General features: G+C 34.5%; 1 protein-coding gene across 1 annotated transcript; it reads left to right on the top strand.

The window, feature by feature from the left end:
* Positions 1 to 540: 540 nt before the first annotated feature.
* On the top strand, positions 541 to 26,198 carry LOC121370343 (protein phosphatase 1 regulatory subunit 21-like). Its single transcript, XM_041495495.1, has 21 exons — positions 541 to 607; positions 1,481 to 1,549; positions 4,415 to 4,561; positions 5,144 to 5,251; positions 8,769 to 8,933; positions 9,926 to 9,984; positions 10,637 to 10,731; positions 11,166 to 11,368; positions 12,405 to 12,506; positions 13,063 to 13,151; positions 15,055 to 15,191; positions 16,862 to 16,957; positions 17,913 to 18,040; positions 19,289 to 19,456; positions 19,991 to 20,083; positions 20,920 to 21,021; positions 21,527 to 21,682; positions 22,373 to 22,516; positions 23,138 to 23,236; positions 25,079 to 25,222; positions 25,707 to 26,198. The coding sequence occupies exons 1-21, from the start codon at positions 557 to 559 to the stop codon at positions 25,728 to 25,730; spliced, it is 2,379 nt and encodes a 792-aa protein (XP_041351429.1). The 5' UTR covers positions 541 to 556; the 3' UTR covers positions 25,731 to 26,198.
* The last annotated feature ends 759 nt before the right edge of the window (positions 26,199 to 26,957 follow it).

The raw sequence follows: 26,957 nt of genomic DNA, 5'->3' as shown, positions 1-26,957 counted from the left end.
CAGTTTTAAACGCATACCCACTCCTATAATTTTTAATTTTTTAAATATGTTATTATTATTATTATTATTATTATTATTATTATTATTATTATTATTATCATCATCATCCACCCCCACCCTCATTATTATCAAATTGTATATATTAGTACAGCGATGAAGACAAAATGCTGGAACAGCCAAGATAGACAGTATTACTAGAATTGTTATTAGTAATCGATAATGCAGTACACAGAAACTAAAGGAAGAACTGCTGTTTCATTAACTGCCTTGATTCTAAAATCAAACTTTAAAAGTTAAAAATTTGACAACAATTTGTAAAAGAAACGTCTTTATTTAGACTGAAATCTTTAAAACAAATGTTATGGAAGCAGGTGTCGGTTTAAAACTTAATATTATGTTTTATATGAGTTTTAACGTTATTCATTACATATCAATTCATCGATTCCCTTTTGGCGCAAACATATGGCACTATGTATTTGGTGCCGCATAAAAATGTGGTAGGAATTACAACACAAAAATAACTATATCCGTTGTCCGCTTCCGGGTTCGCCAAGTTATGGCTGACTTGCAAGCGAAATATCAAATATTAGCCGCTGAATATTCAAAGGTTTTGTTTCGTAATACTAAACTATGTTCTTTCAAATAACAGTAGTGCTTAGAGTGCTTGAAAAATATTTGTAAACACTGACATCAAGAGCAATGTAGTATCGTATATAAACATTTGTTGGTTACGCCCCCAGCGATGCCAACCCTGTGCCCTGCGAATCGCAGTGGGACAGTTTAAACTTCGAGAACTTGACATGTTTTTGTAGCGATCTTTATACCATGCAAGAAAAATGGGGAATGTTATAATACTGTCCAACGTATTTTTCACTAACTATACAACACTTCCATGCCTAACGTATCGTGTCCACTAGTTCATTAAAATAAACCTCGGGCATACAGGATTTTGATGAATTACGTGTGCATATGCGGTCCACACATGATTGTAGGCTTGTTTTATGTGTGTGTCCATTTATGATGTTACCAGTTCGGTTTTGTATCTGCTTGTGTTTTTTTGGACACATTTCTGTATACGTTTCCATACCTACTTCTAGTCTGCTATATGATCTGTTCAGCAAAAACGTATCTGCAGCCGTATGCTGGACCATACTTTGTGCAAGAGAAATGGACATGTCCACGTCTACATATGCACAAGTGGACTCTAGTCTGTTGTCCACTAAAATCTGAGTCCAATCTTCTTCAGAATCAGACCTCACCATTTAACGGGAGCTATCACTTTCACTCCCCATTACTCCCCTGAGACTAGTTCAGGGGGAATAAAGTTTAGCTTTAGTATGTGACTTTATATGGTATCCATATGATAATATCTTAAATGGCCTCCCATAATATAATATCACTTGAAATGAAATGAAAGACAGTAATGAAATAGAATCTAAGGAATACATTAAATACAGAATTCTTGTTTTTTAAATTCCAGTTAAAAGCTCAAATACCTGTGTTGAAGAAAGCTTATCTTGATGAACAAATTGAAACAGAAAAGTTAAAGGTATACAAAATATTTTCTTTCATTCTTATTTATTTATAAAATTATTAATAGCCCTCAGAATAAGTTGTAGTCAACATAACCAATTAGTAGGTTATGTGGTATTTCTCATTCATAATCGATACGGTTACTACTCCAGTTTAGAAATTTCAACAAGAAGGCAAAATAGATTGCTGATCAGAGTGTATACTATCAAATCAAATCCCATAGACGACAATAGTAACATATGTGGCTAAAACTCCTACCTGCAACATATCAACCGACATAAACGCCACGGATATAAATACTACCACCCCTCACACTTAAAGTGAAACAGAAAAAAATTGGGGGGTCAAGCTGCTCGTTTCTGAGATAACGGGTAGCGTCTATGACTACCCTAGTTCCGCACAAAATTCGAGTGCTTTTTTTTACAGGTACCCCATACATGTTTCAAGCACAAGGCTACTTGACACATTGGTACTAGATGAAATAAAATCGCTTATTTTTTTTACCCAGATGAAACTATTATTTTTTACAACCAACACACTCACATTTATAACCAATCACAGGACTTGTGGTGTTCACTTCTCTATCAAAAGTTGGGTGCACCTCGAACTTTGACCCAGCCGGAAGTTATTTGGTTTAGTACTACCTATACTGATAACATACATTTTTCAAAAAGTGTCCAGCTATGTGTCTTTATGACAACCAGGATCTGGTGTATTCTGACATAAACTGACAACCTCACTGAAACTTGTTTCTACAGTGCAACCTAATATAATGTACACCTAAAAAAGCATATATATTGCATATAGTTTTGTACAAATGCTATATGTCATATTAAACAACAAAATGTTTTAAAATAAAACTCCTGAAGATATTTACTTTCAGTTGGGTGTGTGTACTCAGGTGTATATGTAGAGACAACAAAGATAGTCAGAGTACCTCTACCCCTTTAAAGAATTCCATTAAAACACATGCACTTGATTGACCCCTAGATTATGAAGACCTTAACAGGCACATCAAAGAAATATCAGTATTAAAAAAATACACTGTCTGAGGAAGGAAACACAAACATGACTGTACCTGTATGAAGTAATGACTTAATGTCCTGAACATTAGTGTTGGGAGGAAATCCTGTATGCTGGGTGTGGGTGTCTTCAAGTTACCAGGTGTGGAAATTTCAAATCCATCGGCCATGCTGATTTTCATAATGAACCATCAAAACCATTGGCAGCCACCAATATTCCTGACTATATTTTATTTATAGCCTACCGTAGTTGGAGGTTTTAATAGTTGTGATATCTGGAATTATCATGCAGCTTTCACACATTTATTTTTGATTAATTACTGAAAAAAACTATTTTTAAATAACAAAATTACCTGAACATCTATTTTCTTGCATTATTTTCTAATCCGGATGAATACAATATGTATATTAGATCTATTCCTACAATCTGTAATCCAGCATTTTATTTAGCTAGTAACATTAGGTAATACAGCTTTAACAATAAAATAAATTATCAACTTAATCCAAGGCAGATAATCAACTCTGAAAAAATTGGTTCTGAATCTAGTATAAACTCAAAATGCTTTTCATGAGAGCTAACTAAGTGATTATTAAGAAAAAAAAATGATATGGAGATCTAAGTATATGTTTAACAACCTTATTGTTATGTACAAATAAGAACAGAAGGCACAATAGTGACAACAAATTTAATTATGTTTTTGGTAAAGTTTTTCTTCAAATTTACTTTACATTTTGCATAAAACAACAAATTTGTCTAAAATATAACTTAGCACCCTATAAATATGTCAAAATGACAATAAAAATCAAGTTCTTTACAAATTTGAGTTTTCAGAATTTCATACATAAAAAATTACCCCATACATGTTTCAAGCACAAGGCTACTTGACACATTGGTACTAGATGAAATAAAATTGCTTATTTTTTCACCCAGATGAAACTATTATTTTTTACAACCAACACACTCACATTTATAACCAATCACAGGACTTGTGGTGTTCACTTCTCTATCAAAAGTTCGGTGCACCTCGAACTTTGACCCAGCCGGAAGTTATTTGGTTTAGTACTACCATCAGAATGGATAGCACTCACCTAATTAATCCCTGTCGACAGACCACTTGGGCTATATATAAATCCAACCAGTACTCCACAACTGGTGTAACAAAGGCTGTGGTGTATACTATCCTGTTTGTGGGATGGTGCATGTAAAATATCCCTTGTTGCTAATGAAAAAGAGCAGCCCATGGAGTTGTAGAAGTGAGCTTCCTCTCTCATTATTTGTGTGGTCCTTAACCATATGCATATGTTCGATGCCATACAACTATAAATAAAAATGTGTTGGGTGCATCATTAAAACAAAACATTTGTTCATTCGTTCTTCTGCAACACTCTGCAGGGATTTATCCAGGTGTTTTGTGGGTCCGAAAATAAGCAACTCCTCAAAAGAAAGTGGCACTGAAAATTCCCAATATATAAATAGATTGCTGATCAGAATGGATAGCACTCTTGTTATATATATATATATATATATATATATATATATATATATATATATATATATATATAATGTCTGTTCCAATAAATTAATTTAACAGTGATGTACTGCATCATTCATTGGCCTGATAAAAAAAATCTTAAATATAACTTACTTGCGCTAATATTCCCAATCCCATCAGGCATGGAACCCTGCTCTGAACATCACATCTCAATTACTGAATTCTTGCTATAAGTTGGTAAAGCAGTTCCATGTTTTATCAGTCCATGAATGTCAAATGTTCTTAAATATTGCTTAATTATTCATGATTATGTATTTAATACATGTTTGTGAAGATAATGATATAGGGTTGTTGGGGTTTTTTTAGGACCTGATCAAGGAAAGAGACCAATCTGTGAGAAAATATGAACAGGAAGTGGATAGCTTGTCATTTCGGAACCAGCAGCTGACAAAACGTGTCCTTTTTCTCCAAGATGAATTAGAGCACACTGAAAGTAGTAAAAAGAAAAACAAAGTAAGAATAAAGCATGTCCTAGCATTTATCCTGACAGTCGCTTTAACAATTCATCATCTTTATCAGGGCTTCTAGAATTTTTATAAAATCCACTAACCATGGGATCAGTGATTAAAAAATTATATGTCACCTAAAGAGGAATATAGAACTTAAAACACTAAGATTGGTGGTGAGGGTGGGTGACAGGATATTCATATTTACAAAATAGACTTAAATGCAGCATTTTTTTCACTAGCCGTCGTGCATGGCAATAGTTATTTACTAGCTCAACATTGAATAGCACTAACCATGGGAGTGGGGCTACCATAATCTAGAAGCCCTGTAAAGAAACGTTCTGTGATCAATCTTTAACCTCAGAATTAACTTCATATGCTGCTGGGATATACAAACACTGATATTCTAAACAAGAAAATGTTTAATTTAATGGATAACTTTTCCCTCCTAATCTCGACTAAACAAAACTAACATTAAAAAACATTTTAGATGATGAAATCTACTAGTTGGAAACTAGAAAATAACTATAGTGTTGTTAAAGCTTGATTTCAGAGCATTTCTTTGATGTGTGTTTTGTTTTGTTTTTAGCACAAAGACAATGAAGTGTCAAGGCATGATGATGCCTCACAAGCTAACAGTGTTCTTAGCGAGGAGCTACACAGCAAAATTGAAGAAAATGCTTTGTTACATAAAAAGGTCTGTTTAGTATTCTTTACATTAATATAAAGTTAAACTGACCTATTTGGATAGTCTGTATACTCAGGGTTCTTACACGTTCTGGAAATCCTGGAATGTCCTTGAATTTCATGATTTTAAATGTCATGAAAAAAGCATTAAATTTGATTATGTCCTGGAAATGTCCTGAAAATCTAGGCCAAAATTTGGTGTGTGTTTTTTTTGTCCTCATAACCTGTCTAAATTCAGACAACAATTTGTTATAAAAACATTCATTGATAGAAGATTTCATGTCATGGACATTTTTTGTAATGTCCTGGAAAAGTCCTGGAAATATCCTTGAATTTTAGGTTTTTTCAAGTAAGAACCCTAATACTTAGCATAATAAGGTGATGCTGCTAGGTTCATCATCTATTGCAATTTGTTATGGGCTCCCCCAAAAGTTCCTTTCCTATATAAACTATCACAGTCATACATCGATGTCAAGCTCAGACAATGAATAATCCATTGTCATGGATAAATGTGATAATTTTGGATGGACAGAAATATATTAGTTTTAAGATTTTCTATGTTTTAATTTGTTGGCTGGGCAGTGTAATGTATTGTCTCACATCGACAAAGTTCATAGACGAGCTACTAGTAGTATTTTTTCAGTGGTGGTGATGACATTAATGCAAACAATAATTTGTTCCAGGTATAAAATATTCCTGCTTCATTAAGGTTAGAGTAAGTGTTAGTTCTAGAATAAGCAATCTGGAGTTTCTCATATTCTTGCATAAAGCGTGTGGTGGACCATATGTCAAGGAAAACTCAATATACTATGACATAAAAATTTGTGTTTAGCTCAATATTAAATTTATGTGTTTAGCTCCATTTCTAACAAAATCTTATACCTGTGGGGAACATATGTTGCTTTAGCAGTACTCTCAGAATGCTTGTTAATAATAATATACATGTGACTGCATCTTTGAGCTCTGTTTGTTAATGTTACACTGTGTGTTAGGTGTATGAAGCCACCAAGGTACGATTAGTGATCTTTGAGATCTGTTTGTTAATGTTACACTGTGTGTTAGGTGTATGAAGCCACCAAGGTACGATTAGTGATCTTTGAGATCTGTTTGTTAATGTTACACTGTGTGCTAGGTGTATGAAGCCACCAAGGTACGATTAGTGATCTTTGAGATCTGTTTGTTAATGTTACACTGTGTGCTAGGTGTATGAAGCCACCAAGGTACGATTAGTGATCTTTGAGATCTGTTTGTTAATGTTACACTGTGTGCTAGGTGTATGAAGCTACCAAGGTACGATTAGTGATCTTTGAGATCTGTTTGTTAATGTTACACTGTGTGCTAGGTGTATGAAGCCACCAAGGTACGATTAGTGATCTTTGAGATCTGTTTGTTAATGTTACACTGTGTGCTAGGTGTATGAAGCCACCAAGGTAAGATTAGTGATCTTTGAGATCTGTTTGTTAATGTTACACTGTGTGTTAGGTGTATGAAGCCACCAAGGTACGATTAGTGATCTTTGAGATCTGTTTGTTAATGTTACACTGTGTGCTAGGTGTATGAAGCCACCAAGGTACGATTAGTGATCTTTGAGATCTGTTTGTTAATGTTACACTGTGTGCTAGGTGTATGAAGCCACCAAGGTAAGATTAGTGATCTTTGAGATCTGTTTGTTAATGTTACACTGTGTGTTAGGTGTATGAAGCCACCAAGGTACGATTAGTGATCTTTGAGATCTGTTTGTTAATGTTACACTGTGTGCTAGGTGTATGAAGCCACCAAGGTACGATTAGTGATCTTTGAGATCTGTTTGTTAATGTTACACTGTGTGTTAGGTGTATGAAGCCACCAAGGTACGATTAGTGATCTTTGAGATCTGTTTGTTAATGTTACACTGTGTGCTAGGTGTATGAAGCCACCAAGGTACGATTAGTGATCTTTGAGATCTGTTTGTTAATGTTACACTGTGTGCTAGGTGTATGAAGCCACCAAGGTACGATTAGTGATCTTTGAGATCTGTTTGTTAATGTTACACTGTGTGCTAGGTGTATGAAGCCACCAAGGTACGATTAGTGATCTTTGAGATCTGTTTGTTAATGTTACACTGTGTGCTAGGTGTATGAAGCCACCAAGGTACGATTAGTGATCTTTGAGATCTGTTTGTTAATGTTACACTGTGTGCTAGGTGTATGAAGCCACCAAGGTACGATTAGTGATCTTTGAGATCTGTTTGTTAATGTTACACTGTGTGCTAGGTGTATGAAGCCACCAAGGTACGATTAGTGATCTTTGAGATCTGTTTGTTAATGTTACACTGTGTGCTAGGTGTATGAAGCCACCAAGGTACGATTAGTGATCTTTGAGATCTGTTTGTTAATGTTACACTGTGTGTTAGGTGTATGAAGCCACCAAGGTACGATTAGTGATCTTTGAGATCTGTTTGTTAATGTTACACTGTGTGCTAGGTGTATGAAGCCACCAAGGTACGATTAGTGATCTTTGAGATCTGTTTGTTAATGTTACACTGTGTGCTAGGTGTATGAAGCCACCAAGGTACGATTAGTGATCTTTGAGATCTGTTTGTTAATGTTACACTGTGTGCTAGGTGTATGAAGCCACCAAGGTACGATTAGTGATCTTTGAGATCTGTTTGTTAATGTTACACTGTGTGCTAGGTGTATGAAGCCACCAAGGTACGATTAGTGATCTTTGAGATCTGTTTGTTAATGTTACACTGTGTGTTAGGTGTATGAAGCCACCAAGGTACGATTAGTGATCTTTGAGATCTGTTTGTTAATGTTACACTGTGTGCTAGGTGTATGAAGCCACCAAGGTACGATTAGTGATCTTTGAGATCTGTTTGTTAATGTTACACTGTGTGCTAGGTGTATGAAGCCACCAAGGTACGATTAGTGATCTTTGAGATCTGTTTGTTAATGTTACACTGTGTGCTAGGTGTATGAAGCCACCAAGGTACGATTAGTGATCTTTGAGATCTGTTTGTTAATGTTACACTGTGTGTTAGGTGTATGAAGCCACCAAGGTACGATTAGTGATCTTTGAGATCTGTTTGTTAATGTTACACTGTGTGCTAGGTGTATGAAGCCACCAAGGTACGATTAGTGATCTTTGAGATCTGTTTGTTAATGTTACACTGTGTGCTAGGTGTATGAAGCCACCAAGGTACGATTAGTGATCTTTGAGATCTGTTTGTTAATGTTACACTGTGTGTTAGGTGTATGAAGCCACCAAGGTACGATTAGTGATCTTTGAGATCTGTTTGTTAATGTTACACTGTGTGTTAGGTGTATGAAGCCACCAAGGTACGATTAGTGATCTTTGAGATCTGTTTGTTAATGTTACACTGTGTGTTAGGTGTATGAAGCCACCAAGGTACGATTAGTGATCTTTGAGATCTGTTTTTTAATTTTATGTTAAAGTGTATATTAGGTGCATGAATGCTTGTTAATAATAATATACATGTGATTTCATCTTTGAGATCTGTTTGTTAATGTTAAACTGTGTGTTAGGTGCATGAAGCCACCAGCCAATACGAAGGAAGGATCAGTGATCTGGAACACAGACTCAAGACGTCAGAGACCGACCACAGTCAGCATGAAGAAGTGTTGAATGCCACTCGACAGAAGAGCAAGGCTCAGATTGATAAGTTGCAGGAGGAGAAAGCTATGCTTGAGGTACGTGCTTTTGAGCTACAATAAAATAGTGTTCAGGGAACATTTTGTTCAGTATCACATCACAATTCGCTACACACGTTTTAGAGATTGCTACACAATTTTAAAACATTAAACAGTAGTTGCTAATCAATTTATAATTGATTAGAATTGTTGCTCATAAAGATTTTAAAAACAAAAAAATTCCTGTTGTTACCTCGACCTCTGTTTTCTTATTGGCCTGGGATTGAAAAAAGGTCTATAACTATGTTTATCTCAACCAACTTTTTTTTTAGCTGTTTGGTGCGGTCCCTTCAACATCACGGTAACGAAGGTTAACTGTGTTTACTATTCAATGGTTGGTTATAGGAAAACAAAGCTGCTATGCTTAAGGTTGTGTGCTTATAAAATTTTAAAGTCTAGACTCTAATCTTTAATAACATCGTGAGACTTTAACTTTATGACAACGCATACAAATTGCATATATGTGATGTCATTCAATATTTGAGTGGAAACTATACAAGTTTTATAAGCATGGACCAAGATTTGCTTGTAGTATAAGAATAACTTTTTTTTTAAATTATGGTTTTATGTAACCGATGAAAAATCTTCAGATTTTGCTGGAATTATTGATTTTAGTGTTCTCGGTTTTTTTAATCAGTAAATCCCCTGTTTGTCAAAAACATTCAAAGTTTTTTAATTGTTTTCGTAAAGTATGAATATTGCTCTGACTCAAATGTATTTTTTGTCATAATTTATTGTGTTTTTTTGTGTTTTATCTTCCATTTTCAATATATTAAAAAAGCAAACACAAATGTTGTTTAGTATGTTTTTAGGTGTCATTCAACACATATTCCTTTCATTGAAAAATATAAACAGGCTTATATATAAATAGAAACAGTATAAACATGTGTTTACATGGTTCCAAACATGCATCCTAGAAAACATAATTCCATTATGTTGTACACTTTTATGGATTCACTTAACTCCAATAATATGTGTTTCCCATTTTGCAGGTAAAACTTCAAACCTATGATACTGAATTGAAAGATTTTAGAGTGCGGGCAGAGTTGGCGTGAGTACCTTCATTACTATAACATTTAAATTGGTGTTCTCCAGAACAGAGTTAGGATTTTATAATAGGGAGGGGGTGTCCGTTAGGCTCTTGGGCCCTCACCTAAATGTGCATGTGGTACTGCCTACAAGTTCACATGACACCTAAAAAAAGAAGAAGTGAAATTGGCTATAAACACTTTTTTTTTTCCTTTTTAACTTCTGTTTATCTTTAAAAATGGGTATACAACTTAAATGCTGATTACTTAATTAGTTACTTATAATTTTAATATGTAGAGGATAATCCCCGAGTGTCTTGCGATTTCATACTTTTATCGACAAAAGACACGAGAGTGGTATTCTTTTTATCATCCATTATCATTATTTTCATTTGCAACAATTGTAAATAATGTCGGTAACATGTCACTATATTTGGCAGTGGTAGACTTGTAAACTAGCAGAACGACAGTGGCGTGACGTCACTAATGATAGGTTTAGCGCTGAAACACAGTAACAAAACAGAAAGAAGTGATATCTCCTAGGAAATATCACAGTGGATGATAAATAATAATATAATCTTTCTTCCAAATTTAACTCATTGAAGTTCAAGTCCAAAAATTCAAACAGTATTAAACATTTGTGTTAAAAATTTTTAATTCACTATTATTTTATAGAGAAGAAAAACTTGAAACACTTCAAAAGAATCTACAGAGCAAACTGGATTGTGCCAATAAAATAATAGCTGATAAACTTCCATTCATAGACACAAGTAAGTAGTTATTACTCTTAATATTTGTTGTACCTTCCAGATTACCAGCTTTTGACTTTCATAACAAGTGACAGGTAAAGGCAAATAATGTTGTCAATTTACAGTTACTGTAATGTCAACATATATGTTAAAATGCAAAACATAATAGTAATTTGCAGAAGAATCAAGTGGGTACAACCTTGCAGACGGCTAGTAATAATTACTGTTTACCAATTGAAAACTAGAATCCTGGTTTGTCTTGATTTTGGTCTGTTAAATATACATTTTATATATTTCATAGACACTCTCATCCTGAATGAGGTTCTTAGTACACAAAATAGAAACAATTTTACTTTTGACTCCAATTTTTGTTTTTGACTTCAGAATATTTAAATTTTTAAGTACCGGTATATTCAGTGCACAGTTATTGTATTTCTGTTATCTGCACTTCTCAGAGAATCGAGACCTTAACAGATTGAATATACCCACCCATGATCGCAAGCATCAGATGCGTGCGAGAGAGTTGGTGAACCAGTCGTCAAACTTGGTGGGTGAGCTTGTCCAGGGTTTGTCAAACTTCTACACATACAGCGAGCAGAGGTCGAAGATATACCCAGCTGACGGCGTCTCGGAGCCACACAGTGCCATCAACACAAAGGTTCGCTGCTTCATTTGTCATTTCGGCAGGGGCGGGATGTAGCCCAGTAGTAGAGTGCTCGCCTGATTTGCAGATCAACCCTCAGTCAGTGGACCCATTGGGCTTTTCTCATTCTAGCTAGTGCACGACGACTGGTATAATTTGGTGTACTTAATTAATTACTTATTCTGCTGTTACATCCACCTGAAGTGACATTATATTGAAACGTATCCTATGAATAAAATATTCTTTGCACACCAATTACAAAATGAGTTTTCTCCCTTGTGTAATATAGTGGGGGAAAGGCTGTGGTTATTACATATCTAAATTATAATTCTGTTGTTAAACATTATTTTTCATCTTAATTTTTATGAAATTTATTGTTTGTTTATTGTTTTTTTCCCCATGGTGTTAATAGTTGATAAAATATGTTGCTATACAAATTAATACATTATCTGAATCAGTTTTGTCTTTCCATAAATTTATCCAGGTGTTCTGTGGGTCCAAACATTTCATTTCAACTTATTTTTGTGTTTATATCCAATTAAGGTTCAAGCACGTTGTCCTGGGCACACACCTCAGCTGTCTGGGCTGTCTGTCCAGGACAGTGGGTTAGTTGTTAATTGTTAGCAGTTAGTGAGTGAGAAGAGGGTGTAGTGGCCTTACACCTACCCACTGAGTCGTTAAAACTCGCTCTGGGTGTGAGCCGGTACCGAGCTGCGAACCTTTTACCTACCAGTCTCCGATGGCTTAACCACGACACCATCAAGGCCAGTTGAAAGTGGCATTAAAAATTCCCAATTTCTTTGTTAAAAATTCCCAAAATATATACTTAATTATGTATCTTCTAATAAATTAATTTATCAGTGGTGTACTGAATCAGAATTATTCAGTTGTCTGAAAAAATATCCCAAATATGATTTACTTGCGCTGATTTTCCCAAACCCATCAGACGTGGGGCCATAGCAGACATTTTTGGATAAATTCCTACTTTCTGATAAAACAATTTCCATCTTTGCATCTGATTGTCATTTTTTAATGTATGTATTTTTAACAGTATTGTAAATATCTCCATGAAAACATGGCACACCTCCGGCCTGTAGAACAGTCAATTCGTCTCTTCAGTGAAAGTTTGAAAGAAGATTCACTCACAACTTTGGTATGTAGATTCAACTAACTTTTTCATGGGTATTTGTTCCTTTAGATATCTCCATATTATTTACATTAACAGGCATAAATTAAGTTGTAAAATTCCAGTTTCAGATCACGACTTTCCATAGAATATAAAACTACTGTCTAATTTGTAGTTAAGAGTTTATTACCTTAATTCATCAAATAGCAAGATCAGGGTTGTCATTAATCCTGTCTGTATAGCCACTGAAGGTTCATGCACGTTCACCCAGGTCAAAGTCTCTGACATCATCAGCAACTGGGTCAGGGGCAGATGGGGGAGATAAGTTTAACTTGGGGAAACATTTGCAATTAAAATATAGTAACAATCCAGAATTACTCTGCAACGGACCACAGAAAATTTTAGAACCTATCCCCTTCCCCCCCCCCCCCCCCCCCCCCCCCCCCCCCCCCAAAAGAACAAAACAAAAGCCCAACAAGAACTGCTCAGCCAATAAGGTGATTTGAGCAATTTAGATGATTTATAATTTATTTATTTATGTAAATTAATATAAACTATAATACTGACATTTCTATATTCACAGGAAACAGCTACTGATCTTCAGTTGTTTTCTAAGAACTTTCAAAACTTAGTGGCTTACATGAACAGATTGTTGCCATACCAGTTATCCAGGTGAGAATTTTTTTCATCACTGGCCATGAATGTGAAGTTTAAATATTTATAAAATGTGCTGATACATGTACCAAGTAGTATGTAGTAACTTAACTTCATTTATAACTGTAATTAAAAGGTGCTGAATGTACCAAGTAGTATGTAGTAACTTAACTTCATTTATAACTGTAATTAAAAGGTGCTGATACATGTACCAAGTAGTATGTAGTAACTTAACTTCATTTATAACTGTAATTAAAAGGTGCTGAATGTACCAAGTAGTATGTAGTAACTTAACTTCATTTATAACTGTAATTAAAAGGTGCTGATACATGTACCAAGTAGTATGTAGTAACTTAACTTCATTTATAACTGTAATTAAAAGGTGCTGAATGTACCAAGTAGTATGTAGTAACTTAACTTCATTTATAACTGTAATTAAAAGGTGCTGATACATGTACCAAGTAGTATGTAGTAACTTAACTTCATTTATAACTGTAATTAAAAGGTGCTGAATGTACCAAGTAGTATGTAGTAACTTAACTTCATTTATAACTGTAATTAAAAGGTGCTGATACATGTACCAAGTAGTATGTAGTAACTTAACTTCATTTATAACTGTAATTAAAAGGTGCTGATACATGTACCAAGTAGTATGTAGTAACTTAACTTCATTTATAACTGTAATTAAAAGGTGCTGATACATGTACCAAGTAGTATGTAGTAACTTAACTTCATTTATAACTGTAATTAAAAGGTGCTGATACATGTACCAAGTAGTATGTAGTAACTTAACTTCATTTATAACTGTAATTAAAAGGTGCTGATACATGTACCAAGTAGTATGTAGTAACTTAACTTCATTTATAACTGTAATTAAAAGGTGCTGATACATGTACCAAGTAGTATGTAGTAACTTAACTTCATTTATAACTGTAATTAAAAGGTGCTGATACATGTACCAAGTAGTATGTAGTAACTTAACTTCATTTATAACTGTAATTAAAAGGTGCTGATACATGTACCAAGTAGTATGTAGTAACTTAACTTCATTTATAACTGTAATTAAAAGGTGCTGATACATGTACCAAGTAGTATGTAGTAACTTAACTTCATTTATAACTGTAATTAAAAGGTGCTGAATGCATCATTAAAACATTCTTTCATTCCTTATTTAAAGTGAGATGCAAAAATCAGTCTAGCAAGCAACAATGAGTGCTCGCCCTTTTGAACATGTCTCTTGTATATACAGCCCCTGATTTCTAAAGAAGGAAATGTATTTAATATCAGTGTTATTTTAATCCTTAAATAGGTTCTGTTAATACAAAAAAAAACATGTCACATTAGCAGCAAACTCTGATCAGTCTCTTGAAGCTAAAGAACATATACAGTCTCTAGATACTCATCGATCAATAATTAAATTTCTATGCCATTAATTATAATTTAGCATCATCCCATTGGTCCAGTTGTAACAACGTGAGTTTGTTCATTTCTTGATTAATTCAAAAATAACATTATCAAGGAATGTCATATCTGATGATGTCACTTTATATTGATACTTTGTCTTATTGAGCGTTATTGTTTAGAACCAAAACAATTATTCAAAATAAAATATGAACTTTTTAATGTTATTTATAGTAAGTATGTTTTAAATTTAGTTATAAGTATTGTCTGTTATTTCTTTTACATTCATCTGGGTATGAAAAAAAAAAATTCATCTACAAACTTATGTGTGAACGGCTTTGCCGATTCACACAGTTTGTGGATGATTTTTCTGTTCAAACCCTGATGAATGTAAAAGAAATAACAGACAATCCGTAAAACCTTGAGCAAATCTAGTTCACAAGAATGTTTTCTGACTATGCCATGAGCAACAGATTTTGTTTTCTTTCATTCTTAACCACCAACTGTCTCTTGGTTTTAGTATTGAAGAGGAATGTGCAGTGTCTTCATGTACTTCAACACTAGCTGCCAAAAATATGGAATTGTTCAAATCCCTCAAGAGATTAACATCTGTGTTCAACAAACTGGAGACATACGTCACTGTCTTGGGTGCCCAAAGTGAGTTTTTTATTCTGAATTGTTATATATTGTATGATATGGCTGGAATATCATTTTGTTTTGACAAAAGATTCATATTTTATTGTGAATGAAAAAATAAATGAATTAGAGCAGTGTAAACTGTGAAAATAATGCATAGGTATACATTTAGCATCATTTGTGCCAATCGGCCTCGGTGGCATCGTGGCAGGCCATCGGTTTACAGGCTGGTAGGTACTGGGTTCGGATCCCAGTCAAGGCATGGGATTTTTAATCCAGATACCGACTCCAAACCCTGAGTGAGTGCTCCGCAAGGCTCAATGGGTAGGTGTAAACCACTTGCACCGACCAGTGATCCATAACTGGTTCAACAAAGGCCATGGTTTGTGCTATCCTGCCTGTGGGAAGCGCAAATAAAAGATCCCTTGCTGCTAATCGGAAGAGTAGCCCATGTAGTGGCGACAGCGGGTTTCCTCTTAGAATCTGTGTGGTCCTTAACCATATGTTTGACGCCATATAACCGTAAATAAAATGTGTTGAGTGCGTTGTTAAATAAAACGTTTCTTTCTTTCTTTCATTTGTTCCAAACCTCAAGTTGCAACATTTATATGCATATATTATTTTCATTTCAGTTGTTTTCAGATTTTGTTCATGAAAAAAGACGTTTCTATATTAATCCAGTTTTCAGTAGATTTTATTACCAAATGCATTTTTGTTTTTAATTTCATATGGCTATACTTGTTATGTCTTACAATTTTTTTTATATTATTCTCTGGACATTTTAACACAAGTGGGTTGGTATTCCACTGGTTTGAGTTAGGGGTATTACGGGTGGGATTTAGCTCAGTCGGTTAAGTGCTCGCTTAAGGTGCTTGCATCGCAGGATCAAACCACCTCAGTGGATCCATTTAACTGATTGGGTTGTTTCTCGTTCCAATCAGTGCACCACAACTGGTCAACAGCCGTGATATGTGCTTTCCTGTCTGTGGGAAAGTGCATATAAAAGATTCCTTGCTGCATTAGAAATATGTAGCAGGTTTCCTCTGATGATTACGAGTCAGAATTACCAAATGTTTGACATCCAATTGCCGATGATTAATTAATTAATGTGCTCCAGTGGTGTCGTTAAACAAAAACAAACTTTAACTCTATGAGGTATTAAAAAAACATACCCACAGACTTGTATGTTGTGTGCAGGCAACTGATGATAACCTTTGATGGCAATAATACATAAGTTATAAACTATAGTTGTGTTTGTATTTTGCATTCGTAAATGATGTTATAATATAATGAGGTGACATTGCAGGTTTATCAATGTGCTAGGATTTCTGTTAAACATTTGTGATTTCAACAATTTAGATAATATATAATTTATTTATGTTTGTAAATTAATATTAATTATAATCCTGTCATTTCCATATTCACAACCAGTGCCCCATGGCCGGTTTATTAAAGGCCATGGTATATGCTGTCCTGTCTGTGGGAAAGAGTATATAAAAGATTGCTTTGCTGCTAATGTAAAAATGTAGCGGGTTTTCGTCTAAGACTATTAGTCAATATTACCAAATATTTGACATTCGATAGCTGATGATTAATTAATCAATGTGGCCTAGTGGTGTCGTTAAAATAAGCTTTAACTCTGTTCATGTTTGATACTATTGTCTAATTGCATGTGTCTTGTGTGTTACCAGGTAAAACTGGCATGATACCACATCCCCAGTCGAGTCACGTCAAGTTCTTCAGTCAGCTCATTAAAGTTCTTAATGACCTTCATGATGCTGTCAAAGGTAGTATCACTTGTAACGTGTCATACTTAGCATAACCATAGTCCTTGCTCAGATTAATGTCTTGGTTAAACTTAATAGTAATATTTAACATAACCATAGTCCTTGCTCAGATTAATGTCTTGGTTAAACTTAATAGTAATATTTAACATAACCATAGTCCTTGCTCAGATTAATGTCTTGGTTAAACTTAATAGTAATATTTAACATAACCATAGTCCTTGCTCAGATTAATGTCTTGGTTAAACTTAATAGTAATATTTAACATAACCATAGTATCTGTAATCCTTTTTCAAATAATGTGTGGTATAAGATCGAAATAATAATATTTGGCATATTTTTTTCGTTCTCAAATTAATGTCTGGGATAAACTCAAAGTAGTAATATATGCTCAAATTAATGTCTGGGATAAACTCAAAGTAATAATATTTGCTCAAATTAATGTCTGGGATAAATTCAAAATAGTAATATTTGCTCAAATTAATGTCTGGAATAAACTTAAAATAGTAATATTTGCTCAAATTAATGTCTGTAATAAACTCAAAGTAGTAATATTTGCTCAAATTAATGTCTGGGATAAACTCGAAATAGTAATATTTGCTCCAATTAATGTCTGTAATAAACTCAAAGTAGTAATATTTGCTCAAATTAATGTCTGGGATAAACTTAAAATAGTAATATTTGCCATAACCAGAGTAACTATAGTCCTTTCTCAAAAAAATGTCTGAGATAAACTTAAAATAGTAAGTTTTGCTAAAAAAAAACCACACGCTAAAAATCGGTAAAGAAAAGGTATCATAAAATTGTATTATATGTATACATGTATTATAGTTTCGTTGTGCTTTTAAATTCGTTGACTACTAGTTCACAAGTTACATGAAAATTAGACCGCCATGAAAACAAATGATTTCACAGCATGCAATTTTACATATTCAATATATGTGTTTTTGTTTTGCAGATGTTTCTAAGCATTATAATTCCAAAGTATCATTAGAACATCAGTTGCCTACAGCAACCCAGAAGTTAAAAACCACTGACGAGTGTGTTGTAGCATCATTAGTTTCTCTTGTCACCAATACAGGCAAGGTGAGTGACATCTGTTTTATTTTTAACTTCAAATTTACATATTATAATATCCCCAAAAGCTTGTCCAAGAATAACAGACCATATTTAAAGTAGTAGCATATTATGTAATTACATCTCTTAATAGTCAGAAAAACTGCATCAGAAAACAAATGATGAGGTGAAATAAAGTTGCTTTAGCTAAAGTACACTTTGCCTCATCTATGTTTAGTCTGTGAACAAAAAATGCATCGCAGGGGAGTTTTTCAACAAAACTGGCCCCTTGTCTGGGAATACGCCCACCCCATGCTAAGCTCACAATGAGTTGCCTTGGCCCCCTGGGCTTATTTACGAATGAGGGCCTAATTTCTTAAATGCTATCAAAACGGAGGGGGCCTTATTCAAAGACATGGGCTAATTTCCAGTCAAATACGGTAGGTAACCTGAAATCTGCATTATTTTTAAACTTATAGTAGGTAACCGATTGTTTGGTTCCATGAATTATATTGGCATAATTGGTAAGTAACCTACACATAACATATGTACTACTGGTCTGTACTACACTGATATTCAAAATACGTTTTAACCAAATTCAAGTTGCAAATGATGTAGTATTTTTTAAGTTTCCAAAATCAGTCTAAACATTGTTTGCAAGTGTTAATTTTAAATCCATGTAGTTTACCACATAAACCAATTATTGGTTCACATGAATTTAAATTTGCACGGAAACAGAACCACTGTAAATATTATTGGCGTTTATAATGCTGACACAAATGAAGAGGGCTGAAATAACACCTGACTTTTTACATTTAGCCTGTTACCTTCTTTTATCATTCCTGTTAAGAGTATGTTACATTTTTAAATTGGCTTGTCAAATTTTAAATAAGTCGGTTAAAAACTCATACAAGATCAGACTAAATGATCCAGGAATTGCCTGTACTCCTTGTTATGCACAGTTCTCTCTGCTGTGATCGGTTGAGTGCTTGCTTGAGATGCTTGCGTCGCAAGATCAAACCACCTCGGTGGATCCATTCAGCTGATTGGGTTTTTTCTCATTTCAACCAGTGCACCACAACTGGACAAAGGTCATGGTATGTGCTTTCCTGTCTGTGGAAAATGTAGTGAGTTTCCTCTGATGACTAAGAGTCAGAATTAGCAAATGTTTGACATCCAATAGCCGATGATTAATCAATGTGCTCCAGTGGTGTCATTAAACAAAACAAACTTCTTCTCTGCTGTGATGTTATATCTATGTGAAATGTTTTTCTCCAGTTTTCAGCCTTCATGTCGGGCAACATGGACTTCTTCAGCCAGTCCGCAGGATATCGGACACGAGGAAGCAGCGTGGGCACGGATCTGGTGGATGGAGGCCCTCGCTCTCACCCGGCCGTTGTTGGCTTCAAAGTCAGGTCATCCAAATACCTAGCTTCGCTGGAAAGGGTGAGTTAGGCTGAAACTGCTATGTAAAATCAAGATCTTACTGACCACTCTTAGATTTGAAGTCTCCATTAGTAAATCTGACCAAAAGCAGTGTTATTATGTCTTCATATGACCCTTTCATTTAACTGATTATATTGCAGCTAGCATATGCTTAGCAGCACTAAACTGTAACAGATATCTCAACTTTTTAAAAGAGGATTCAAATTCAGAAACATACCACAGCACAAAACTGTAACAGATATCTTTCACAGAGAAGGTTCAAATTCATTCAGAAAAGTCCAACACTTGATACAGAAACTGTGTGAATTTTGAAATATGAATGTTCTGTCATGGGAACTTGTTTAGTACCTTTATATCATTGTGTTCTTGTCATATCATTGAAATACATCTGTTGGATTCCATTTTAACAGGTAACTCATGTGAGATACCTACTATATACTATTACTAGTACTGGGACAGATGTCATTTGCATGTACAGCCATTGCTTATTGGTTATATGTCAAAAATGCATATTTACTGTTTCTTCTAATTTAGCCATGTCCAGAATCCGTTCCACACAAAGTTGCTGTCCAAAACAGAAAGACTCTTCTAAGTTCTACAGAGAACAAACAAGGCTTGACACATCAGGTTTGCTTTAATCTGTCTCCCTGTTATCTGGATCATTTAAAGTCACTGGATGGTGAAACTTCAGGACATGAATCATACACTTGTGATGAAGGAATGTTTGTTTAACAACATCCCACAAATGTTTTTTTTTTTAAGCTGAGGCTGTTAGGTGTCTAACATGCTGTAATTGTGACCCATAGTCTAAAACATGAAAACAAATGCTTTTTGCTATCACACTGGATACGCTTTAACCGGCCTCAGTGGCGCAGTGGTTAAGCCATCGGACTACAAGCTGGTAGGTACAGGGTTCGCAGCCTGGTACCAGCTCCCACCCAGAGCGAGTTCCTAAGGGCTCAATGGGTAGGTGTAAGGCCACCACACCCTCTTTTCTGTCACTAACCACTAACAGCTAACCCACTGTCCTGGACAGATAGCTGAGGTGTGTGCCCAGGACAGCATGCTTGAACCTTAATTAGATATAAGCACGGAAATGTGTTGAAATGAATGAAGGATGCTCTTTTTTCTATTGATTATCAGCAAAATTCCTTGCCACACAGGCAGGATTGCTCTTATCAACACTATTGTTATATTGAATTAAAATTAATTATTTTAAATAAATTGTTTTTGCGTTGATGTTAATCTTTAAAAAAAAGAAAAAGGACCTACACTAATTTTGTTTTACAACATGTTATTCATTTAGTATTAATATGTAGGTGAAAAAACATACATATATACATAATATTTTATTTGGACCCATAGAGGTGAATGCAATAAAAACAAAATTAATCTGATCTACACTACATAATTATTTTAGGTCTTATTTATGTTGGGGTTTTCTATTCTTTCTTTCATTTAAGATTTCTGTATTTCAACAACGTGTCAATAAACTTGATCAGGAAAAAGAACACTGGATGTTGGAACTTCAGTTACTTAAAATCAAGTATGAAAATGAACTTACGGTGAGTGTTATCAATACAAAATATAATAGTTTTGATAGTTTTCTCAACATCGCATTCATGTTAATTAGAACTAGTTAGAATTAGAATGTAGTGATACTATTGGTTTTACTTTATAAATACATGTATTTTAACAGTTTATAAGATAATGATTGTAGCTATTGTAACTGTTTTAGTCAGATTTAGCTTGGTCAGCAGAGTGATTGCCTGAGGTGTGATGGATCACTGGATCCATTGCTTTCTATGGACTTGGGCTATTTCATTTGATTAGTTTTGTATGGCATTTGTTTTTAATACTTTTAATGTTTCACGTAAAAATATATTTTTTGCAATGAAAGTCTCTCTTTCATAATGTTGATATTTTAAAAACAGAAAACAAAGCAACAGAAACTGGAAATTGACAGGTTACAGAAGGTCAAAAGTTTCATATATATATATATATTTTTTTTTCTTCAATAAAAACAGACTTTCTTTAATAATATTGATAATATTAATATTTTAAAAACAGAAAACGAAGCAACAGAAACTGGAAATTGAGAGGTTACAGAAGGCTGAATGTCGCGAGGATTCCATCGAGGACAATATGGACACGACGCCATCAGTGGTGACCTCAGCAGCATCTACACCATCAGTTAGTTCAACACAGTCAGTCCAAACCACAATGGTGAGCTGATGTCTTTGATTTTATCTTCACAGTTGTGCAGTATTTATTTGTAATATCTAATTGTACAAGTTTTAAAACACTTTGACTTCTATAAAAAAAATTAAAATATACTTACCTTGATTTTATTTATTGTATTATACTTTTTCCCCACAGCTCCTTACGCTGTGGTTTTACATAAATATATATAAATAATATTTTCATATACTTAACATTTGTGACACCCAATAGCCGATGTGTATTTTTGTGCTGGGGTGTCGTTAAACATTCATTCATTCATTCATTATTTGTAAGACGTCAGCTGTTCTATGAAACATAAAGCAGGAGATATCTTTTTACACATGGCAAGGAAGCCAATTTTTTTTTTTTTTTTTTTTAAACCTCACAAACACCTGCTGCTAAGAATAAAGTTGAAATTTGGCTCCTGTAGAACTAGTATGCATTCTGCGAGACCAAGCAGATTAATATTTGCTAGATTAGTTTATGAGCTTCATGTTAAACTGGTTGACCACATCAGGAACCAGTCAAATAGTCTGCAAATGTTAGCATTGCTTGTTGGGTGGTGAGGCTTAAAAAGGGTTTATGCGAAAGGTTGGGTTTTTTCTGTATTAGAAGTACATGTACATTAGTTAAATTCTTGTCGTAGCTTGTTCATAATTTCTTTGTATTTGATGAGGTAAATACATATTTCAGCTCGGTAGTGTGACCTGCCAGTCAGAAAGCAGCGACATAGACAGCCGAGAAGAGCTGATTAAAAACCACTACACATCTCGAATCAGTGAACTCTCTCTCCAACTTCAGGCTCTCGACAGCAAATGTGTCAACTTTCACGCCGAGGTTTGGATATTAATTCTTTATTTAAAATTGTAAAAACCTTTCAAATTCCATGCTGAATTTGTGCACATGGTGTTTATTGACACAATAATAGATTTAAAAATGCATCAACTTTCAAACTGAAGTATGTACATGATATAATTGAGGCAGTATTAGATTTAAAACTAGATGTGCAAGCTTTCACATAGAATTATGTTCATAGTTTTCTTTTGTTGACAAAAATTAATGTTTAAATCATAAATTTAAAACTGAAAACCTTTCATTATAGTGAATTAACTTTAACTATACTTCATAAGGGTGTCATTTCTGTAGAACCTATCTTTTATAATATATAAACCATATGAATGTTGATGGTATAACATCAGAGTTTATATGCATAACATCGGAGTTTATATGCATAACATCAGTGCTGATATATAAAACTTCCATGTTGACATGCATAATATTTATGTTGATATGTATAGCATCTGTATTCATATGTTTAACTTCAACACTAATATGTATAATATCAATATCAGTATTATATCAACAGTATTGATATGTATAACATCAACATTGATATTATATATCACACCAATGTTAATATGTATAAACATATAATATTATTGTATTCTCTTTCTGCAGGTGCGAGCTTTACACAAACAACTACAGTTAGCACAGAAGTCTAAATGTGCAGCCATTGAAGAACTAAAAACATCCAACCAGTCTCTAGCTCAATTAAAGGTAGACCTCTTCTAGCATATTAGGTACATTTACTACAGACCTCACCATTTAAGGTGAGCTATCACTCCCGCTCACCATCACTCCCCTGAGATTAAATCAAGGAGGGTATCGTTATTGTAATGTCATAAATTAAATGGCTCCCTGTATTCTAAGTTATGGAGCAATTAATCACTCTCCTCAGTTTTTTTCACGATAAGGAAGGAAGGAAATGTTTTATTTAACAACGTTACTTTGTTACACTGGTTGTGGAGCACTGGCTTTCACGATACGGTCTGTTTACTATTTTCACTGAGTTTGAAGTCACAGACCCTAGTTTCAGCCTGTGAAAATGGACACTAAGTTTGGTTAATCCACAAACCTGGATAAAGTTACAACAGATTGAAACAAGAATCTGTAAATATCATTAAAATAGACTAAAGTTCATCTTCATAACCATTACTTCTTAGATATACGTGCGATTTTAAAAATATGAAAAATGCAGTTCATAGTATTAGAAACACTAGGATGACGAAAAACACTTTGGATGTGTAGAAATGAATAATCTAAACAATTAAATATAAGTAATGCCAGATTTGAGTTATCAAAAAACAGCTCTAATTGTGAACAATATGCTTAGTGTTTAAAAATGTCCCTTTAAAGGGTAATTAATGTATAACTGCTTTCCATTACTTGTACAGTGAAACCCCTCGAAACCAGACACTCTTTGGACCAAAGAAAGAAAGAAATGTTTTATTAACAATGCACTCAACACATTGTATTTACGGTTATATGGCTAAGGACCACACAGATACTGAGAAAGGAAACCCACTGTCGCCACTTCATGGGCTACTCTTTTTGATTAGCAGCAAGGGATCTTTTATATGCACCATCCCACAGACAGGGTAGTACATACCATGGCCTTTGATATACCAGTTGTGGTGCACTGGCTGGAACGAGAAATAGCCCAATGGGCCCACCAATGGGGATCGATCCCACACTGACTGCACACCCATTTGGACCAAGACAAATGTCCAGTTTTGAGACTGTAAAATGTCCGGTTCTGAGGGAATTCCAGTTTACAGAGGGTCCGGTCTTGAGAGGTTTCACTGTATATTCCAACACCTATGAAAGTTATAAAAATATGAAAGTTACATATACTGAGAATTCAAAAATAAATAAGCAGAAACTATATAAGTACTACTGTTACTACTGCTGCTTCAAATTAATATGTAACTTTCTTTGTTGCTAGGGACCGGCCTCGGTCTACAGGCTGGTAGGTACTGTTTTTGGATCCCAGTCTAGGCATGGGATTTTTAATCCAGATACCGACTCCAAACCCTGAGTGAGTGCTCCGCAAGGCTCAATGGGTAGGTGTAAATCTTTTGCACCGACCAGTGATCCATAACTGGTTCAACAAAGGCCATGGTTTGTGCTATCCTGCCTGTGGGAAGCGCAAATAAAAGATCCCTTGCTGCTAATCGGAAAGAGTAGCCTATGTAGTGGCGACAGCGGGTTTCCTCTTAAAATCTGTGTGGTCCTTAACCATATGTCTGACGCCATATAACCGTAAATAAAATGTGTTGAGTGCATCATTAAATAAAATCTTTCTTTCTTTCTTTTTTTTAACTGGTTCAACAAAGGCCATGGTTTGAGCTATCCTGCCTGTGGGAAGCGCAAATAAAAGATCCCTTGCTGCCTGCCATAAAAGAGTAGCCTATGTGGCGACAGCGGGTTTCCTCTAAAAAACAGTGTCAGAATGACCATATGTTTGATGTCCAATAGCCGATGATAAGATAAAAAATCAATGTGCTCTAGTGGCATCGTTAAATAAAACAAACTTTACTCTCTTTTTTTTGTTGCTAGGATGAACTTCAGACAACGAGTCGCAGTTATGATGGTCAGCTGAGTATGATGAGTGATCATCTAGCCGGGATGAACGAGAAACTCACTCAACAAAAAGATGAAATAGATGACTTAAAGATGCAGTTACAGAGTGCTTCATCAAAGGTTGGTACAAACATAAAGAATTTATTTATTCATGACAGTTCAACTTATTCAACAAAAACATGAAATATATGACTCGAAGATGCAGTTACATAGTGCTTCATCAAAGGCTGGTACAAACATAAAGAATTTATTTATTCATGATAGTTCAACTTATTCAACAAAAACATGAAATAGATGACTCGAAGATGCAGTTACTTAGTGCTTCATCAAAGGTTGATAGAAACAGAGATTTTATTTATTCCTGGTGGTTGAAATTGACAATACGATGAAAAAGACAACTTAAAGATATAGTTACAAAGTGCTTAATCAAAGGTTGTTGAAACAGAGAATTTATTTATTAATGCCAATGGTAATGGCACTCTTTCAACAAAAAGATGAATGTATCATCAAAAGTTTGAAGGAAACAGAATATTTAATTATTCATAAATTTACAGATACTTTATTTATTATATTATACATTTTATATTTGTGTTTTTTATTTCAGAGTCACAAGAAAAACAAGAAATAAAACTGAAAACGAGATCAGGATAACTAACATATTCCTGTATAGAGGCAGCGGTTGCCAAAAACAAAGACCTGTATAACCTGCCTTATGAGAAGTGGACAATTAGTGTTGTGTTTCTGCTGGACATAGCTCAGCTGGTTTATAGTTTTCTGTGTTAGGATATTAACTATGGGCTTTGAGCCCGGCTTTTGTCCTCATTCAGACAGATAAAAATCATCTTCAGAATTATTTAGGTTCGGTTCAGTTATAGTCATCTATACAAGCCAGTGTATCTAAAGGTTAAACATTATATGCACTCTGGCAAGCCACTTCAATCAGGTTACATTTCAACACAGCGAGTATCTTAAATTTATGTTAAAAGGGACATTGCTGAGTTTGCAGCCATTGTAGCATATCTCCAGCTAACAACTTTTTAATGACTAAAATAGTATATTAAATACATTTTCTGGTTTAGAATATCAATGTCTATATAACACAAACACAGACATACACACGTGCACACACATGCATGCACACACACACACACACACACATACACACACACATGCATGCACACACACACACAAGTGATTCTGGTGGGCATAATGTTTGTAGTAGGTCAAAGTAGATTTTACCTTCTAAAATATAAATTATTTTTAACACATACAAAACCATGGAAGGCAAAGTTCATTTTGATGTACCATAAACATTAGGATTCGGTTACAAATATTGATATTCCAACTTAAAGCAAAATGGTTACTCGGAAACATCTTACAATCATAAACGTTGTTAAGGTCCCTTTTTAATCTTAGGTTAAGACTGAGTATAACCATCTTAATAAGTCATTTACATTTAAGCTGAAAGGTTAACCCTTACATCACCATGTATTTATATTCAGACTATTTCTGAAAATAAATACCTTTGCAAACCACATATCAATCATCTTGGTAATAAGTCATCCATGTTGTAGTATTAAGAACAAATAATTTAATACTGAGACAGAGAATGAATCTAGTTTCTTACTCTCAAGACACACTGAAGCGGAGTTTGGTGAGTCTGGTGCTGTCAAAATATAGCACTTGTTCTGTGTCGTCTACTGCCAGATCTGTACATGGCGCCAGCACAGACATGATGGGTTTTGTTACATTTGATTCAATGCATTTGTTTTTCGATTGGAACCATGACTCAGTTTCAGTGTGTTTCGGGTTTTAAACCTTCTAGTAAGCTGCATATAAAGGCCATATGATATGC

This window comes from Gigantopelta aegis, chromosome 4, assembly GCF_016097555.1.
Source record: "Gigantopelta aegis isolate Gae_Host chromosome 4, Gae_host_genome, whole genome shotgun sequence".
Classification (NCBI taxonomy): Eukaryota; Metazoa; Mollusca; class Gastropoda; order Neomphalida; family Peltospiridae; genus Gigantopelta; species Gigantopelta aegis.
Note: the sequence above shows the minus strand (reverse complement) of the source record. Positions and strands in the feature narration are given on the sequence as shown.

Coding starts and splice junctions, on each gene's coding strand:
- LOC121370343 (XM_041495495.1), top strand. CDS start 557: ATGGCTGACTTGCAAGCGAAATATCAAATATTAGCCGCTGAATATTCA. Junction 12,507..13,062: donor AAGATTCACTCACAACTTTG/GTATGTAGATTC, acceptor CTATATTCACAG/GAAACAGCTACTGATCTTCA. Junction 22,517..23,137: donor GTGTCAACTTTCACGCCGAG/GTTTGGATATTA, acceptor CTCTTTCTGCAG/GTGCGAGCTTTACACAAACA.